General features: G+C 37.8%; 1 protein-coding gene across 42 annotated transcripts in view; it reads right to left on the bottom strand.

Moving 5' to 3' along the window:
* The window catches only part of PLEKHA5 (pleckstrin homology domain containing A5), a 205,164-nt gene that overhangs the window by 61,713 nt on the left and 122,527 nt on the right, over positions 1-20,924 (bottom strand). For 40 of the 42 annotated variants that reach the window (XM_087968713.1, XM_087968723.1, XM_087968725.1 and 37 more), the window contains 2 exons: positions 11,120-11,220; positions 9,372-9,487 (listed from right to left, as the gene is read on the bottom strand). In XM_087968713.1, the coding sequence (XP_087824839.1) occupies positions 9,372-9,487; positions 11,120-11,220 (217 nt within the window). Of the gene's footprint in view, positions 1-9,371; positions 9,536-9,903; positions 11,221-20,924 lie in introns of all 42 variants that reach the window. The other 2 variants (XM_087968734.1, XM_087968738.1) reach the window with 2 other exon arrangements.

The following is a 20,924-nucleotide window of genomic DNA, read 5'->3' as shown; positions in this document are numbered from 1 at the left end:
AATTCTTCCCATTTATTTTCTTCATACTATGCAGAATAGATTACACCTTAAACATGTCATCACTTCATCAGCTTTCCACAATACCTGTTCTTTTTTCCCCATTTTCTGCCCATCTATTGAATGAGAGGTCTTTTTTATGACATGCCTGTCTCCACCTCAAATTACAAAGCAAACGTGTCCAAAAAATTGTAGCCTATTGCTGCAACAAATCATTTTGATTTCCCTCCTCTACCCTTTGTCCACCTTTATTATATCCTTTATGGAATGGGACAGTCAGAAAACATCTACAGTGTCTCATATGCTGAAGTACCATAGAATTGCTTATTTACTAACAGAACTTATACCACTGCATTCCAAAGACCTGATGGTTAATAAAAGTATGTATGACAACATTTTGAAAATAACATCCCACTTTTCCTCCAGAAGCCCAAGGCAATACACACTGAACATCTTCCAATTTTCCCTTACAAGAAATTTGTGAAATGCTTTGGGCTGACAAAAAAAAACAACAAAAAAACTGGCCCAAAGTCAAACAATCAGCTTCCACGGTGGACATGTTGAACCTGGTCCTAATTTAACCCTTGAGCCACTGTCCCACACAAACTCCTCCAAATTTGGATTAGGAATGTTGCTAATAGTTTTTGCATTACAATTTGCTCCGTTGAAGAGGGCAACTATCTTTAAAATGAAGTGGTAACAGCATTTCCACCTTTCTTTGTGCATTACACATTACAATTGCCCAATTTTACAACCTTTACTTCTAGCAGTCTTTAAACAAATGCATGGTTGTTAAATGAACCTGGCAGTCGTTAAACAAGTCTGTTTCCCCCAATGGGTATTTTTGCCAGAAAAGAGAAGCAAATGTCAAAACATGCAGAAATTGTGCGGGATACTACAAATGACTGTAATGGCAAATTCGTTTCCCAAACACCCAAAATACAATCATGTGACTGCAGGGTGGCTGTAGGAACTTCAAAACAGGTTGTAAGTAGTTCCGGAGAAGTCTGTTGTAACTTCGACCAATCGCTAAGCGACTTGTTGTTAAACAAGGACTACCTTTTACTATCAAATTTGACCAGGCTTTATATTCCAGGCTGTTTTTGTTGAATTTGATCTCTTGCTAAACATTGATCTTTACAACAACCCAGGTGATTCTGGGTAATGCATACTGCCCCTCTCGCATAATAAATATCTGAATGCTTTTATCTGAAACATCCAATTTCTTCTCTGCACAATCAATGATCTATTTAATAAGCAAAGAATGTCTGTGAAATCTAGGCTTTAAGCAATGGGTTTTTTTTACATGTTTTCACTGCCATACAAACAGGTTGCCCAAGATCTAATGCATCTGCATTCCACTCCTAAAAAAAAGAAATACAACTCTCACCCAATGGATAATGTGGTGGCAATTTGCATTCTACTCTGTACGTTGTGAAAAGGCCCAGAAGGGTTTCAAAATTCTATCCCATAGAACGAAATCTTCAGCTTTAAATATATGCACACAAAAGAGGTTTTTCAATTGGAGGAGCTGCTTTATGATTCATTTTACTCTGAAGCTTCAGAATGAATGTTCCCATGACAGCTTACAAAGCAACAAGAAAAACAAAACACTTGAAATACAAAAGAAGCTATCTAGTAATAAATCAGGAAAGCAGAAATGAAGCTGCAGTCCTAGGAAAACTAAATACATGACATATCTTTTTTTTTATATATATATAAATAAGCATATGTGGACATATCAATCTTTTATCTTATTTCAAACCATATATAAAGGTAAAAATGATGTAATTGAAAAATATATATTAAAATTGACTTTTCAATCATTGATGCCATAAAATAATTAACAACTGTTCTGTGGAAAAAATAAGTAAGCCCTTGCTCTAATAGCTGGTATTGTCCCTTTGGCAGAATCAGTCTCAGGGAAATACTTCTTATAACTGTCTATCTCAGGGGTGTCAAACAGGATTTCTTTGAAAGCCAGATCAGCATTGTAGTTCTCCTCTGCAGGCTGCCGGGGTAGGGGGAGACAGGACAGATGCCCCCTGCAGCACCCTGCTGACCAAAATGGCAGGGTGTAGGAGGTTGTCCAGGCTGAAAATGGGCATTGAAGTACCCGTTTTGGGTACCCGAGGCACCACGGGGTGATCCTTTGCTTTTCCAAGCCGATCCCGTGGGCCAGATTTAAGCACCCCGCAGGCCGGATCGGCCTGCAGGCCTTGATTTTGACACCCCTGGTCTATCTATTTATCTGTTTCTGATACTCACTGGATTCCCCACCCGCACACCTCCATGCAGACGTTTTTCAGCTGTATGATATTTGAGGGCTTTCTTGCATCTACAGGTTGTGAAAAATCACCTCAGAGCAACTTGATTTAGATTTAATTCTGGGTTTTGTCTTGGCCATTCCAGAATCCAAAATCCATTTCCCCCCAGCAATTCTTTGGTGGAGTCACTCAAATGTTGTGAGCCATTGTCATGTTGCAAAATCCACTTTGGGTTGAGATTCAATTTTATGACAGATGGTCTCACATTTTGTCAAGGTACAATGAAGAACTCACAGTGGATTATGAGCTGCCTGAGTCCTGATGCAACAAAGCAGCCCCAGTCAAAAATATTTTTACTACCATGCCTTATAGCTGGTATCAGGTTCAGATGAAATGCAGACTTTGGGCTTTGACAAAGAAGTCTTCTGGTACTATACCAATAATTCTATCCTTGTCTTGTCCATCCAGAAGTCCTAGTCTTTATCGAGATATTTATGAGCAAACTTTGGTCTTGACCTGATATTTTTAAGGTTAGCAAAGGGTTCTTCCTGACACTCCTACCTTGTAGATCTAATTTGTCCATCTTCTAAGGATAGATTCCTGCAATTTGACAACAATATTGATGAGAGCTACCTGTAGGACATATGATGAAATTCTGGTGTTCTTAGAGATGTCTTTCAACATCTTTCTTTCTGCTCTCTGCTTCAACTTGTTGGGATTGCTTGCTTGGACAAGTTGGTGATTGTCTGGAACCTTCTCCACTTGTACTTGATCTTCCAGACAGCAGAATGATTGTGTCCAATTGTTTGGTGATCTTTTTAAATCCCTTCCCAGACTCAGAGACATCTATAACCCCTCTGATGGGTTCAGAGAGCTCTCTTGATCTATGTACACACTTCAACAACAAAGACCAAATCAAACTCATGTCTGAGTTTAAACAACAGAGATTTCTCCCAGATACACTCTAACAATCTTCTAAAAAAAAGGTCACCTGATTCTAATATTAAATATTTGAGGTAGCGATAAATGTACAGAAGTATTCAGTTTGTCCACATGTGAAATTTTCATTTATGTTTATTTAAATTACACAATGGACTGCAAAATGTAATTGGTACGTGGTACTTGTAGATCATATCACCTCTATCTATCAGTATTGTTGAAATGAAGATCAAACATATGTATGTTGAAGAAGTCAAAAATTTCAAGGGAGTAAAACTTCTAAAATTCTGCCTTCTGTATCTTTCTTAAAGGCAAAAGAACTCCATTTTCAAAATGGCAACATAAAGAAAAGAAATAAAAAAGGCAAGGCAACTTTCTCCCCCGAGGATGGAAAACTATGAATTTTGTGGCTTCTTTTTATCTGCCAAGAACTGGGGAATCCTGACTGATATAAAGCCAAATGTCTTTTCAGAAAATGCAATCTTTAGAAGTCTCTAGTTCAAATTCCCAGTGCCAGCTGTTTCAGCATATTAAAGGGGAACATTAATACATTTTGAACTTCTCATGGTCACTGACATCTTAAAAAATTGGTAAAATTCGAGTTACTTCTTTTCTGAAAAACAGTTGTGGTGTTAGTTATTATAACCAAGGCAAGTATTTGCTGACTTGGTCTGTGGTGTACGATAATTGTATCCTTTTAGAAACAGCAAGAGCTGCATGGTTGGCATATTTACCCAAGAAAAACTGAGCATTAAAATTCAGGCTCATTTCTCTCGGCTTCCATCCACATTTCCTTTCTTCTTTTTGAGCTTAGTCTATAGTTCCAGTCCTACAACCTACCGAGTTATGGCCTTTCGAACAACCTTTGGCTCAAGAATGATTTTCAAGAGCTTCTCTTTCTTTAAGGTAGCTGGTTCCAGCATCAACACAATTCAGTAGAGTCAACTGACCTTTAGAAAAACATCTTCAGGAAGCTACTGAGGTAAAAAACTTTAGAAAGTCAGACCAGTCCCATTTTGTACATTTTGATATGAATCCAAAGATCATGTAAAAGTCTGTAGAGATTCTCAGTCATCAAGGTCATGTTTGCCCCAATGGTGCTTTTCCAGGAGGCAACTGGACTTTCTTGTTTTTTCTTTGAAGACATTTCGCTTCTCATCCAAGAAGCTTTTTGGGTGAGAAATAAAACATCTTCAAAGAAAAAAACTAGAAAGTCCAGTTGCCTCCTGGAAAAGCACCTTTGGGACAAAGACAATGTAGTTGCTGCTGCCTTCCTGTTTTCAGTTATAATCTCTTTTGTCTAAGTTTCTTTCTCAAAATATTCAGGATTTATCAACCAATTCTTTTTCTCTTCATCTTCACACCTCAGACAATCTACTTTTGATTTTTTAAAGTGTAATTTACTTCATTGAGACAGTTGTTTCAAGGTTTTTGGTTTTTTTCTTTTGCTGAAGCAGGGGTCTTCCTCTTTTATTTTTCACATCACAAGCTACTGTTTCATTTTTACTTCTTTTTCCCTTGAAAACAATCACATAGTTTTGTCCTGGTTCCTTTTGCTTCTTCTCTTCAGGGTTGCTGTACTCCTTTTTATGTTTGTTCCAGCCCAAACCACGAAGGAGTTCCTCAAGTCTCAGGTTTTCTTAATTGAATTTAGATTTTCCTTCCATCCTATGATGATTAGCTACCATCTTTGTACTAATAATCTTTTTTTAAGCTAATAATCCTTCTTAAATTCTTCACTGACATTCAAACTGTGTGAGTTGAAAGTATCTGTTTCTTTACTTTATTCTTTTCCTTCTGTATAGTTGTACTTTCCCTAGAAATACAGTTTTCTTGTCTTGATCCTGCTTCTCTGCTTGTATGTCACTTTATTTTTCCAATCTCAACTTCCTGCTAAAAGTCTCACTTCATTTTTGAACCTCAAACTTACTTTCTCTATCTTCTGGCACATATCTATGTGATAAATGTGGCCTGTCACATATATCAGCCAATTTAGTTTAATTACCACTTTTTTTCTTACTCTTATGACTTGGCTTTAAGTCATAAAATAGTTAAGTAGTACAAATACTATTACTGTTTTCTCCTTAAGAATTGGGAATGCCATTCTTTATTAAGTCATCCAACTTTGTCAAAAGGTATGGGGATTCTTACAGTCACACCTTTCTTATATTTTGTAGCCTTTCATCGAATATTTAATTTAATTTGGAATGTGAAAGCCCAGAAAAAATAAAAAGGAGGGAGGAGGAAAAATAGAGCATGGGGAGAATAGTTTTCTGAAAATGTTTCCCTAAATTTTTCCTGTTAAAAAATAGGAAACAATGGAAAAAACCGAACACCTTTGAAATATTTTTTTTGTTTTAGAATGGTTAGTATTACTTCCAATTTAAGATGTTATTAACTGAAAATAGCATGAAGGGACTCGGAGAACTTCCACTAATTGCGAATTGTTGCTTGCTTTCATTTGGTACATAAGCTTTATTTTTGTTTTCACGTTTTCCCACTGTAGATACTAAAATACGTACTAGCACAGAATGCATCAGTCTAAAACTCTCTTTCTGAAAATGTCTTCATTTGCAATTCCATTTGGACAAGATATAGGCACTTCTTGTATATTGATTGCTTCATTAAATGCTTTTGGTCTGTGCACTGAAGGTAAAATGAACAGGCTGGATTATGTTCATAAGGGATGAATGGGAAGCACTGTATAAAATCCTTCAACATATTCTGATGGCTTATGCAGCCTGAATGGGACCAGTATCCAGCCAAAACTTATTTTTAGCTATAAATTACAGCGGAGATGAAGTGTATTTTTATTTCTTGCTGAAAAATTCCAGGATTTTGAGAATACAAACTGGTACAGATGATTGCCTCCTACTTGTTTTGGCTTCTACTTTATCCAACCTATATCAAATATGGTAGCTTAAATTAAAACCATACTCTTCATTTATAATCTCCCTTAATTTTAATTTCTTCCCTGCTCTTTTAGTCTATTGTTCCTTCTCTGACTGTATCATGTCCCTTTATTTCCAATTTTACTTTTAACTGATTTGTTTCAGAGACTTTACAATATCTTAGAAATGCTATGAATCCTGGATAATTATATAAAAAACTGTAGCATGGAGTCAATTTGAAAGTTTTCACTAATAACATTAAGGTAATTTCACTGTAGGTTGAAAGCAACAGTGCATATTATACCAATATTGTATGATAGCTAATGTATTATAATAGGATAATATTCCATAAGTGATGAAAATTTCTTAGTATAAAAGTGAAAATAACTGTAATATAAAAAATAGAACCTTTTAAATGGAAAAGCTGGATTTTATTTTATACAGAATCTATTTCAAATTACCTAAATTATAACAGATATAATCAGAAATATAGCCAAATGAGGATTTATTTCATTGTCTGAATGTTAAATTTGCGTATTCAAACAATGTGCATTATTTAGTCTCAATAAATCTCTCTGATCATTACTAAACCTGAACCTATTTATAACCAACATGAAGAAACTCAACCAACGCACACACGCACACACACACACAGAATGTAGAAACATTTACAATTGAGACTATGAGAAAATAATTTTGGGAAAATGTAGATTATAGATATTCATTAGAACAATAGAAGTCTAGAGAAATATGCTATGTTACAATACAGGATTCAGACTGTATTATACAAAAAGATAGATTTAGAATAGAAATTATGAGTTACTGGTTCAATATGAAAAGTGCAAAACTCTTTTTATTCCACAGTAATAATAGCATTTTTTCAGATATCAAATGGTTATTTTAGACTTGAAAAGTATAAGAATAAAAAGGGGCAGGATTCAGTTTCCCCCTCCTTTATACTTTAGGTATCATTTTCCTTCTAAAATAGCATAAAATATGTGTCAGGGTTCCGGCAGTTACTCCAATTAAATCATGAGCCTCGAGCCACACTCCCAAAACTAGAGAGGATTTATTTGAAGCTACCATTCTACATCCGTCACTAACCTGGGTGTAGCCAATTTTGAGATACGTAATTCACTGTCACCCTTGATCCTGCTTTCCCCCCCACCCCTCTGGGTGTATCATCCAATGAAAAACATCCATAGCTAAGAGTCATCAATCATGCTCTCCAATTAGATTGTTTCGTGGCAGAAGCTTCAGTCATCTAATCAGTCTCTGAAGAAAATATGAATGGAATGTACTTTTGATTCCACACTATTGCCTGCTCTTTGAAACACTTCTTTCTATTGTCAACTATAAAACATGTATACAAAATGTCTTATGAGTTGACACTCGGCTCCCCTCACTTTTTGAAGGTGATCTGTACAACACACACAAAATCAATTTGATTGCAGATATGGAAGCTTATGCTCACGAACCCCCCACCCCCAGGCTTGGTTGGATTTTCTGCATGGAACCTTGCTACAAGGCGATCGGCTTGGACATTCCTACTCTTTACCCATGATGCCTCTGATAAGGGGTAGCCCTTCCACTTGATTAAATATTGGAGTTGTCTCCTGTGCCACCTCAAATTGAGGATTCGCTGCACCTCATAATGGGTTTGGCCTCCTATGACCACGGGATCTGGGGGCTCATGAGACAGGGGCCTCAGCGTTGACTATTTTGATTTTTCAACTTCCAGAATGGAGATGAAAATATCTAAGTCCAATCTGAAAATTACTACTTATTTCAGCTATTGCAAATAATCAGGGCAGTAAATAGAAAGAGGGTTGGAATTTTGTTTTGTTCTTTTGCAGTTTACATGTTCCAAATCCCAAGGCTCAGAAGCAAAACTAAACAAAAGCTTTCATTCTTGGGACACTAATCTTTTTTCTAAAACATTATCAAACTTAATAATAAACTGTAAATAACTGAAAATAAATACAGTGTTGTAACATAAGCAGCCAAGAATCAAATCAGGGAAAGTACATCCTATTCAAAGTAGATTAAACATCTAATTTGTTTTGCAATAGAACTACTTGCTTTGATTTGTTTGGGGCATGGAAACATTAAATATATAACAAAACCAGTAAAGTTTAAATATTTTATTTGAGATAAATCCAATATCTAATTTTAGTTTATTATTTATTTGTCCTGAGTAACTCTGCAATTGAGTAAGCAGAAACTAGAATGTGAACAATTCTAGGCTAACATAAATTTTCATGTACTGCCTTGCTAAACCCATGAGAACAATATTATGGATTAAATTTATGGCCTTGGTTGTCAAGGGAAAAGTCACCTTAGCTCTGTACCACCTTATTGCAAGGAATTATTGCTACATAAAACTATACCACAAAATAGGGCAACAGCCCATTAAAATCCACTTATCGCTTCTGCAATTCTTCATCCCATTACTGACAAAATGGAACAAGCCTTAGTGTAGCACACAAGCTGTAAACAGGGTGCCTTTACTGTCCATAGATTTGTCTGCTTCCTAATTCCTAAAAAATGTCTCTGTGTCAGCCACGAACAACCAGATCCAGATCCAGACCCAGACCCAGACCCAGGCATGTAGGGTTTAAGCTAGCTACTTTATTGTCTATGGAGATTCTCAATCATCCAAGGTCATGGTTGTCCCAAAAGTGTTTTTTCAAAAGACAACTGGGCTTTTTTTGTTTTTCCCTTGAAGAGGTTTCACTTCTTATCCAAGAAGCTTCTTCCGTTCTAAAGAACGGAAGCTTCTTGGATGAGAAGTGAAAAGTTTTCAAGGAAAAAAATAAAGTCCAGCTGCCTTCTGAAAAAAACACCTTTGGGATAATTACTTTATTGTACTCTGCTTATAATCTGGGAATCTCCCCCAGACTGGCAGCTTTTGCCTGGGAAAAACTAGATAAGGCTCGAAAGCATAGGGGAAGAGGGGTGTCATCAGATGTTGCCCTCCTTCTAACTGGGACAGTTGCTCTCCATCAGTCTGCACCAGTATGAGCCTCCTAAAAACAACTGAACCTCAACAGAAAGCCTTGAGAGCTGACACATCATTTGCATCTTCCAGTATGCTTAAAGTGTACCTCCAGGGAAACAGCTGAAGTAAACTTTGATGTTACTTTTTAAGGTCTTCAGGAAGCTAATAAATATGAGGGTTAGTTTTACTCCTAGTTCAGGACACATCTCCTCACAATATGTAATCAAGGCTGGAACCGTAACTGGCTGATTCTATGGGGCTGTCAACTTACATTACCTTTTCACAGGCTCTGTCTGTACAAGAGCTGCGTCTATCATGGCTTTCATCCATAACTCCATTTCCTTCCCTGTATCTGTGCAGAAATAATAGGTCCTCATGTTTGGATGAGCTGCCTGATTGGAAATGACATGGTCATTTTGTGGGGAGAAAGGTACAACGTTCTGTAAGACAGAAAAGAGAAGGTAGGAGGAAAATCAAAGGCCATTACTGGTTTCTTTAATCAGTAATTTATCTGTTTCAAGATTTATGCAACCTGCTACTAGAAACTCATCCCACTGTAACTAATACAATACTATTCATCATCATGCTCATTTTTCTGAGGCAATTATAATCGAGGAAAAGCACATTAGTATTAAATTTGGAAGGCTTGTTGTTGTTCAGAGCCCCTGCTGAGTTTCCAAATAATTTCTATCAATTATAGAGTAAATATTTTCTGCCGGCATCTGGTATGCAGAGATTATAGAAATGGATTAGCTGGGATAACCAGGATTGGGAGGGGGGGCATAGAAAGTTGCAAATATATACTCACCCATTAAAAAACGAAGCGTGATTTAGTTTACTCATCGCGAAGAACAGCCCAAAGTAGTTCAAATCCAAGAAACAAAATGTGAAAGGTCAGGACATTTTATAGAAAAAAGAGTTAATTATGCATACAATGAAGAAAATGCACCTTGTAAAACACACGCTAATGAGAGCAGGTAAGATATGGGGAAAAGACCAGCCAAACATTTCTAGAGTACTTTAACTTAAAATGTCTGAACTACAGGTAGTTTTCAACTTACGATCACAATTGAGCCCAAAATTTCTGTTGTTAGGTGAGACATTTGTTAAATTAATTTTGCCCCATTTTACCAACTTTCTTGCCTCGGTTATTAAGTGAATCACTGCAGTTGATCAGTTAGTAAGCCGGTTGTTATCTGGCTTCCTCACTGACTTTGCTTGTCAGAAGGTCGCAAAAGGGATCACAATGATTTTGATCACATGACCACGGGGAAACTAAAATGGTCGTAAGCGTGAAAAATGGTCATAAGCCACTTTTTTCAGTGCCATTGTGACTTTGAATGGTCACTAAACATAAGGCTGTAAGTTGAGGACTGCCTGTATATTCTTAATGGAAGTAGACTGATTTAGTTTGGCAAGACTGCTGTCTGCAGGTATGGAGCAATAAAGGAAACTGTTCAGAAGAATCTCAGCATGTTTTTCCTGGCTCTTTGGAGATTTATCCAAGAGTTAACAGCTTCAGGAGTTATGGGTGTGGGAAAAGAATAACTTCATTAAAAAGAACATGCAAATTGGATGAGGAAACTATATGGAAAAAGAAGAGGAAGTAACAAGGTTGCAAAGACAATGCTAATTAGAATCTCTGGCAAGTATTAAAGATACAAAAAGACAATGCTCATATGTTGTGCTGAGTTGAAATGTTGGCTTGATTTTGGTTTAATGTGTTACAGATCCTATTAATTGTGCTTTATTGAATAAGCAAATTGTTTGCATAAAATGCACTTATTTCCTGAGAAATCTATAAAAGTCTTGTGCTGAAGTTGCAAGAGTACTGCAATCAAATCAAATTATCATATTCCTTAGTTGGTTAGAATGGAAACACACACTGATTTAATGAAGAAAACGTCTGTGTGTGCATTATGTTTCAGAAACTGTTCCGAGGCCCTTTCTGTAATTCATTTGTTCACATTATATTCCACTGAAATATAAAACACCGTAAATGCAAAGTTGAAGAATATTCTCACCTTAAATGCATATTTGCGGTTGATATGATCCTCAGAAGAAAGCATGGCTATTTGAAAGCTTGGAAGAAGTATGCTCCCTAATATTCCTTCTTCTTTTTCATCTAGAAAATATAGAAAAAAATAATAAGTAAAAGAAGGAAATTGTCATATGGTGTAAGAAAAAAAAATGCATCTTCCCTGGCTTTTGGAACCTGAATCTTTTATATTTGGTAATTTTGCTTGTTCTTTTTCTCTTTGTAACCACCATCTGTTTTCACAACAGATTCTTAGAGATGGCAAGTATAATAATGCTTTTAGAATAGAATCTGATAAACAGCTAATTCTATCCGGCTCTCTGCTTATCTTCTGGAGACATGTGTGTGCATTTGTATAGGTATGTGTACACAGAACAATGATTGCGGCTAAAGAAATTACTTTTTTGCTCTATAGAGGATGCACTTTCTTGTGTGCTTCATCTTAGTTTGACACACCTGGAGGAGAAGAATACTCATGTGCAAATGCTGTTTGTTGATTTTAGTTCGGCGTTCCACACAATTATTCCTCAGCATTTGGTAAACAAACTGTGACTGTTGGGTTTTAATACTCCTTCATGTAACTGGATGCTTGATTTCCTTATTGATAGGCCCTAGTTTGTGCAAATTGGAAGGAAAGTCTCCAAGTCCATCTCCTTGAGTACGGGTTCCCCACAGGGCTGTGTCTTAAGTCCGGTACTGTTCACCTTGATGACCCATGACTGCTGTGTCAAATCTGTTATGAACTATATTGTGAAGTATGCGGGCGACACGGCAGTGGTGGGTGTTATCTGGGCAATGACAATGAAGATTTTTATGGGGAGGAAGTGAAGGCTCCGGTGGACTGGGGCAATAAAAATAACCTGGTTTTGGATAATAACAAAACAAAGGAGATCATTATTGATTTTAGAATGAGCCAGCATAATTGTATTCCACTTTGCATCAAGACTGAAGCTGCGGAATAGGTCAATAGTATTAAGTATCTGGGGGTACAGGTAACTTAACAATCTGACTTGGTCTCTTCATATGTTATCTTTAGTGAAGCGTGCAAACCAGTGTTTGCATTTCCTGCATCAGATGAGGAGAACACATCTTTCTCCTGCTGTCCTGGCCACTTTTTACAGAGGCACAACTAAGAGGGTTTTGACAAAGGGCATTGCTGTTTTGATTTGGTGGCAGGAATGCCTCAGATAGAAAGTCCATACAGAGAGTGATAAGGACAGCTGAGAAGATTATAAGCTCACATCCCGTTATTCAGGATACTGCTTATAAGCGCTGTGTGCTTAGAGCTCAAAGTATTGTTAGAGACTCCACACACCCACTTCACGGTCTGCTTCTGCTGCTCCCCTCTAGGAGGAGGTTTCAAAGTATCTATAGCAGGACTACTAGATTCTTTTAACAGCTTTGTTCCTTATGCTATCTGTCTTGTAAATTTGCAGGATTCTTTTTTTTTCACCATGTATATGTATACATCTAAACTGGACTATGATGTTTCTCTGTGTCATACATGTGTCTGTATATGGGTATATGCATAATGGTTATCCTTTGAGAGCTGAACGCAACAAAATTTCGTTTTAATATATGCTGATTAGTGTACATTTAAAGTAACAATAAAATTCAATTCCATTCCATTTCTATTCTACCATACCCTATCCTAAAGAAGTTACTAGAGGAAGAATGTGTCAGGTACAAAGATAGATCCACAGATAAAGGTCCAATTAAACTGATTTATTGCTATTCATGCCAATATACAAGAATATTCTCAACTAACAGCATCTCCTTGGAGTTAGATAAGGGTCCATGAAATTCAAGAGAGGTTGGACTTACTTCGCTTGTCACTATGTAAGGATTCTAGGCTGATCCCTCTTTTAACTCCTTCTTCTACAAAATGTAAATAGGAAAAAAAATCTGAAAGGACTCATGGAGCTATAAATCTCCTTTAAACCAGGGCTCTCCAACCTTGGCAACATTAAGACTTCTGGACTTCAACTCCCAGAGTTCCTCAGCCAGCTTTGGGAATTGAAGTCCAGAAGTCTTAAAGTTGCCAAGGTTGGAGACCCCTTGTTTAAACTATGCCATTTCTTCCAGCAGTGAAAAAGAGTAAAGAATAATCTAGAAGCCCAACCGCAAGCCCTAAGCCTCCAGCCGCCTCTGTTACCTCCTCCCTCCCTCCATCCTAACAGAGAACATCTCAGAGCCATTGACTGATTCTTTTGACAAGCCATCATAAATATTTTTCCCCAACCATCAGGATATTATTTGACTAAGTGCATAGGCAAGATTAAATAAAAGACCTGAATTAAAAGCCTGTTATTTTAAAGATGGTGTTAAAGTAAGGGGGCTTTGTGATGCCCCTTGAGTAGAGGCCTCTGTAATTCAGCTCTGCAATGCTTCACGTTCAGTTTGGAAAGAAGCATCCTTGGAATTTGTGGGAACAAAGCATTTGTCTGCAACTCGTTAAAACAAAATAAGAGACTTCCATTACAGCAGTCCAATCCTGGATCCAGATGCTTTAATACATTAATTATTTTGATTAATTATTTTATTTAATTATTGATTAATTAATACCACAGCAGCATGGGCATTCTGTGTGTTCCAACACATTTTTTCCCAACTGAATCCAAAGCATAGCAAAGCTTTACTCTCCGGTATATTAAGGCCAACCTGCTGCTGGCAGTTCATATTCCTGCTAAAGACTAGATTGAATTCTGCAAGTGCTTTTCAATCAGTGTCTGCCTCGCCCAAAAGAAAACATGTGCCCACACATTGTTGAGTATTCAGGGAAGGTATCCTACCACTGTTTTTAGTGGTAGTTCTGAAGTAAAATGATGCTGGTTTTTTTTTTTTTTTTCAAAAGAAGCAGGTGGCCTTCAAAGAAGGCTATTAACGACAAACATAAATCTTCTGGAATTAAAAAAGTCACTTTTAATTAAATACCCCTTTGGATGCAAAGAACATATTTCAGTGTATTAGTACATAAAGGAACATGATACAGTCCAAGCATTCCATAAACTACAGAGGTAATATTATATTGGAAAATTCTCATTCTCTCTTTTTCTCCCTTCCCCTCTCTCTCTCCTCCTCCCTGCCTCCATCCCTCCCTCTCCCCCAACTGTCTTGCTCAACTTTCCTCTAATTTGTTTCTGTCTTTTCACAGCAGTTCTATTACCTTGCCGGCGTATAAGACGACTTTTTTACCCTGAAAAACATGCCTCCAATTGGGGGTCGTCTTATATGCCGGGTCGTCTTATACGCCGGCAAATAGTAATTGGGAAGCACTGCGGCTGCCCAGGCTGAGGCACTTTTGCGCACCGTGGAAAGATCCCGTGAAGCCGAAAGGAGCAGCCAGCCTTCTCCCAGCTCCCAAGGAAACGAGGCTCGCACCGCCTGAGCTCCGCTGAGGTATCCGGCTGGGGCTGTCAGGAGTTGTTACCGCTGGCGCGGCTCCGCGCGGCTCCAGTCCAGCGTTTGCCTCGGGAAGGGAAAGGCAAAACCAGGAGCCGCTGCTGCCATTGCAAAGCGCCGCCGCGGCTCTTACTTTTGCCTTTCCTTCCCGAGGCAACTGGAGCCGCGCGGAGCCGCGCCAGCGGTAACAACTCCTGACAGCCCCAGCCGGATACCTCAGCGGAGCCCGGGCGGTGCGAGCCCCTCGTTTCCTTGGGAGCTGGGAGAAGGCTGGCTGCTCTTTCGGCTTCACTACGGGATTCGTTTCACGGTGCAAAAAATGCCTCAAAAAAAAAAAAAAGTGCAAAAGTGGAAGGCGTGCGGAAGAGGGGGCGAGTATATAACAAACTATATTTTGAGTGGAAATGTTGGGGGTCGTCTTATACGCGGGTCGTCTTATACGCCGGCATATACGGTACCTTTGAACACAGGCAATGAATGAAAGTAGCATTACTTGAATCTGTGCAATTACTATACGTGTATGCATATCTTCACCATATACACATCTGAAATTGTGTTTGCATCATTAAATGACACGCTTGATTCCTGTCAATCAAGAGGATCAATGTGATACAATGATAAATAGCGGGGTGCAATTTAGGAGCTCAAAACGGGGGACATAGTGGCCCCTTCTCCTATTCTTCCTTACAACACCCACGTTATGAGGCAAGTTGGTATGAGAGGGAGAGAGAGAAGAGTAAAATCATCGAATGAGCTTCCATGGCTGAGGATGGCCAATATCTTCACCACTGTACCGCAGAACAATCACAATCATCTGTGGACAGAACATGTCAGCTCCCACTTTATGTGCCAAATGGATTTACAGAATACCATTAAGAGTGGTCGCATGCCAAAGTGTGTGTGGGATTTCCATTTGTAGCTTCTATATGGAACTCCCACAATCTTTATGGTGGCCACAAGACAAGCAACATAGCTCAAGCTTGTGGCAGTCTACACAACTGAAAAACAGTGTTTAATTCTTATATCAACCAGAATAAACCAAATGGTTTGTTCTAGGTTGGATTTAATTAAGAGTCTCCTAACTGGAAGCAGCACATCCCTGCCTCTGTGAGTATAAAACAGAGCTTTGAAAGTCTTAGTTCAAATTTCAATTTGGGGTACTTTCTGATCTTCTAATACGTAATATGGGAACAATATTTACCCAATTTCCAACATTATCATACATTCCGTGCTATGAATTATTTTTTCCCTCTGATAAAAATAAGCACCACTTTGAAATCCTCCATCTTTATAAAGGCCTGGAAATTCGCCATCTTCTGAATCTCATCACTTAGTTTTAAAATTGTCCAAGGCAGTGGCCACTATAGCAAATTCCTTGGTTTATTGGCCCCAGCTTGGGTTGCAACCAAGAATGAGAAATATTTGGCTAGATCAACTAGCCTGAAGATCATGAATGTAGCAAAAGTGACAGTAAGTGAAAGTAAGAATGATGGCAAGTCACTATACTCTGAGGAAATGGGAACACCTGTTTAACAGTATGCTACCATGAAACAGATTACTCATTCTTAGATAAATGTCTAGTTTATTTCTAATTATTTGTACATTAAAGTGGTTACGGATAACCATATTTATACTGAAATAATTTGCATTATCACCATCTTATTAAAAAGAGCCTCTCTATAAGAATGTTTTTGCCTCCTACGTGCATTTTTATTTATACACAATATGAATAGGATTAAGAAACAAACAATGACGATCCTCTTATCTCAGGCCTTCGGTACAAATATTTATTCAATTAGGATGCTCTATTGTTTGCAGCAAATGCTCTTTTATCCTTCAGCAAATGCAAGAAAGACGGGAACAAAAAAACATTGCCCCAAAGATTTTTTTTTAAAAAGACCAAATGTGAATATCCAAGTGTTGCTTTAGTTTGCTGATGTGCTCTATATTAATGGTGGTCTTTGTTCTACAAAACAAAGTGGATTTTGTATTTTGTCAATATCTAATATGTAATTTAATTACTCTAATAATTAAAGCATGAACTGTAAACCAGAAAATCTGAATTTCATAATTTAGCTCAATCGTGAACACAATGGGGTTAAATATTAACTTTCATGAATACATTTCTGATTTGCGAAATGAAGTAAGAATACTGACCTAGCTTGCCCAATTATTGTAAAAATTATAAGTAGTTTATATAGGTGGGCCTCCATTTATGGCTGGTCCTCTAGCAATCATTCTCAGTTACAACAGACTCTGAAAATTGGAGTTACGACACATTCGAAGTTCTGGTGTCTCCTTCCTCGGGCGTATGAATGCATCACTGACCTGCATTTATGTACATTTGCAGGGTCCCAGTCAAATGATGATTAGGGGACTGGAGGCTAAAACATACAACGAATGGTTGCAGGAACTGGGCTTGGCTACTCTAGTAAAGAGAAGGACCAGGGGAGACATGATAGCAGTCTTCCAATATTTGAGGGGCTGCCACAGGGAGGAAGGGGTCAAGCTATTTTCTAAAGCGCCTGTAGGCCAGACAAGGAATAATGGGTGGAAACTGAACAAGGAGAGATTTAATCTGGAAATAAGGAGAAACTTTCTGACAGTGAGAACAATCAACCAATGGAACAGCTTGCCCTCGGAAGTTGTGGGAGCACCATCACTTGAGACTTTCAAGAAGAGATTGGACTGCCATTTGTCAGAAATGGTGTAGGGTCTCCCGCTTGGCGGGGGGCTGGACTAGATGACCTACAAGGTGCCTTCCAACTCTGATTATCTGTTATCTGTTATAAAAATGACTGCAATTTGGTATGTTTTGCCAAAAACTGGCATTTACCTCTGGTTTCTGGTAAAAAAATTGTTTGTTTAATGGCCATGCCATTTGCTTAATGACCATTGAGAAAACAGTCATAAAACTGGGTCTTATCACATGGTATCCTGTTTTATTCCTGTCACTACTTGAAATTATGGCTCATTTACAATTCTAAGTCAAGGGCTACCTATATAGATGTGATCTTAAACAAAGATTAAGATTACTTATAGTCACTTTAAAGTATCTACAATGCCTGAAATAATATGGATGAATTAACAGTTATAAAAACTGAAAGGACTGTGCAATGTTTTGGATTTGATTCAGCAGAGTGCTTCTGAATGTGTTGGGGTGCAAATATAGCACTTACCTGTGTCTCACTAAAGCAAATGAGTCTACACCCAAAATTATATGGCTGTTTTAATGAGCCTAAGAGCTTTTGCATTCATATTCTTTTACATTGCAATGCATCTCTATTGAATCTGAACATTGCCTATTCCTAATTTATTTATTAAAAACGTAACACTAAAGTTGCAATAATGGTTATAAACATTTGTATTTCTTCCTATATCATTGCAACAAATCTTGCTTAGAACAGTTGTATGTTTACCTACAAGTTATTTTCATTGCATTTCTTGGGATAAAAAAACCTCATTCGGATCTATAATATGAATTAATTATTGTTTTTATTTTATTATTGCATGTTATACTACCAACTACTGAATCTTACAGCTGTTTACAATAAAAGTAAAATTAGAATAAAAATAAATAAAGACTATGCAGAACATTCATGGAACATTCTGATTCTGAAACAACCCAGCCTGTCATTCTGAGTGGAATTAATTATCAATTAATTTTTATAGTGAACAATTTCTATTTTAATTCTTCTTTCCCTTCTTCTACTGTGCTAATACAGTATTTGCAAGTGAATTTTAGAACATCTAGTTATTAACAAAATCTCTTTCATTTACCACGGTTATACCATATATAACTGGTCTATCATCTCAACAAGTTAACCTATAAATTTAATATTAAGGCTAAAACCAATTAAAAAATGGAAACACTGAAATAATTTGCATTAAAGATATTCGGAACTTTTAAACTTGGGTAGGATTATTAATGTAGATGGATACAATAGGATGTCTTCCAAAGACAACTGCTTCGGAAAATTGGAGTTGTGTGGCTATTTGCAATTGTGAAAGATAAGTTGAGAACAAGAGGTTCTCATGGCAGAAATGCCAATTATAGCTGAAGCTGCTCTGCTTCAAGGTTATGAAGAGCTGGGCAAGAGTCCTCTGACAGATGGCAAAGATGAGGAGGAGAAACTATGATTTGGGTATAAATGGGAACTGCGCCCTCACACATAGAGCAGTACATTGTTTAGCATGGCTTTATTTTAGTTTGCAAAAGATATTCCAATCTAGTTGTGCATGTGAGTACCTAAGAGTTTAACTGTATATAGGGACTAGCAGGTTAGTAAAACTTTGCAAAGACAGTGGATTTACTGCCAAGTCCTGGTCTCTGGACCTTGACAGAAATGGATGAACTGACTTTCCTTCTAGTAAGGGAAAAAAACTCCCCACTGACAGCCATCTCCCTAATTACAGTACAATTTTAGCTCCACCAAAGTCTCCATGTATTGAATTACAATACTGCAGTGCCCCTAATTGTTACTCAGAATGGGTTGGCTTTTCCAACAGTCTATAATCTTTCTGAACATAATAGCTCTGCATTTCTAAACCGATTATAACATGAGCAATGTGGTCCTTCTGTAATCGTTTAAAGTGAAAGGAATTAGTTTAAAATTATTGCCATATTTCTGCTGGAAAATCTTGGTTTGCATTCTATTTCAGTCTCCATAGCTCAATATTAATTCTTTCACTTTTAACATTTGGTCAGTGGACATTTACTTTTATCACAGACCCAATCTCCTTGATGATTTTTAACTCCAGTCTTTAAAGCGCTTATGTTCCAATTGTCTTTTCTCCACCATTATCTGAATCTGCCAGTTTTCAATTTTACTATAGAAATACAGCTACTTTCATAGCTCTGGTCAAACTATCTTTTGTGCTTCTGTGTCATATATGAAAAATGTGATAAAAAAAATTTCAGCATTGGAATGAAAACTATCCTGTATCATTTGTCTTGTGATGCCATCACTTTTAACGTGGAACTAAGTAAGGTCAGAATTAATCTTGCTTAGTACTTGGATAGAAACCCATCAAGTTAAAATATCAGTACCAATGTGATGTTGAAACAATCCCCCAGCCCAGCAGGGTTTGAACCATGCAAGTTTGAAGGGCAGAGATGGCTACAAAAAAGGCCACCTTCAAGTCCCACAAAATGACAACATTTTAAGTAGAAGAAGTAGCTCAGACGTTCTAATAGAACATTCTGCACTTTCAGCAAGTTGTAATTCCCAGCATCCTTTGGGGAAACCATAATGATTACTTTCCTGAAGACAAAAATGTGTAAATTTGCAGCATCAATCAACAAGGACTTCTCTATGGCATACAAAAATCTCTGAATCGCACTGAAGTGTTTCAGTGAAGGAGTAGCCTCCTTTGGGCTCAAGTTAAGCCTGGGATTATCCAAATGCAATTACTGCTACCTATCTAACGATACTAAGATTGAGTCTGAAACAACAGCAAAAGATTTAACGCTTCAAAAATCCAAAGTCAAAACTCTAAAGTAATTCAGACATAACCCCTTATAAACTCCTTTATTGGCTTCTGGTAAATCTCCCTCGCAGTTGAAACAGTTGGAGAAAGATTTGCATTCCTCTACATCATGTATTCCAGCTTCCTCATAAGAAGTTTGATATTTTGTGCCAAAAACAAAAAACAACCCTTATTTATCAGCAAAAAAAAAAAAAAAAAGACAGGGAAACTTAAGCATCAGAAGGGCCCAGGGGTGCTAAGAAGCATATGCTACAATGTTGGTTTTCCTAAATTAGGAGAGTGGGTTTTACCAAGGGTCTGAGGAATTCTGGGAGTTGAAGTCCACAAGTCTTAAAGTTGACAAGTTTGGAGAGCCCATGTTTATACATTTTAAACAACAATGAACAAGCCTACTCAAGAAAAGAGATCCATGAGATGAATATAGATACTACTGCTGTGGCTGTCATAAAACAAGTGAAAGAAATAGTTAAGAGTACCCCATGTTTCAAAAGTTGTATGGTGGCTTCCATCAAACATCCTAGACTTTAAATGCAACTTTGTGGACTTCAACTTTTGAATTCCCATGCTGGCTGGGGAATTCTGAGAGCTGAAGTCCATACATCTTAAAATTGCTGAGGTTGAGAAACACTGCTCTAGACCAGGGGTGTCAAACTCAATCTCATTGAAGGCCGCATCAGGGTTGTGTTTGACCTTGGGGGCCGGTGGGTCTTGGCCAGCTTGATGTCACTTGAGTCAGAGGCACCTGGCCTGAGTGCTCTGCCAGCAAAAATGGGCTCCCAATGTCCATTTTCAGCCACGACGGCCTCTTGCAGTTGTCTGCCAGCAAAAACAGGGCTTGGGTGGGCTGCATGTGCCCCCGGGCCCTGTTTTTGGCCTTGACGGCCACCTGCAGCCCTCTG

This window comes from Notechis scutatus, chromosome 6 (genome assembly GCF_049901735.1).
Source record: "Notechis scutatus isolate UNSWTSFEM ecotype Mainland chromosome 6, rNotScu1.2, whole genome shotgun sequence".
NCBI classification, from domain to species: domain Eukaryota; kingdom Metazoa; phylum Chordata; class Lepidosauria; order Squamata; family Elapidae; genus Notechis; species Notechis scutatus.
The sequence above is the reverse complement of the archived record's forward strand: the minus strand, read 5'-3'. Positions and strand labels throughout refer to the sequence as shown.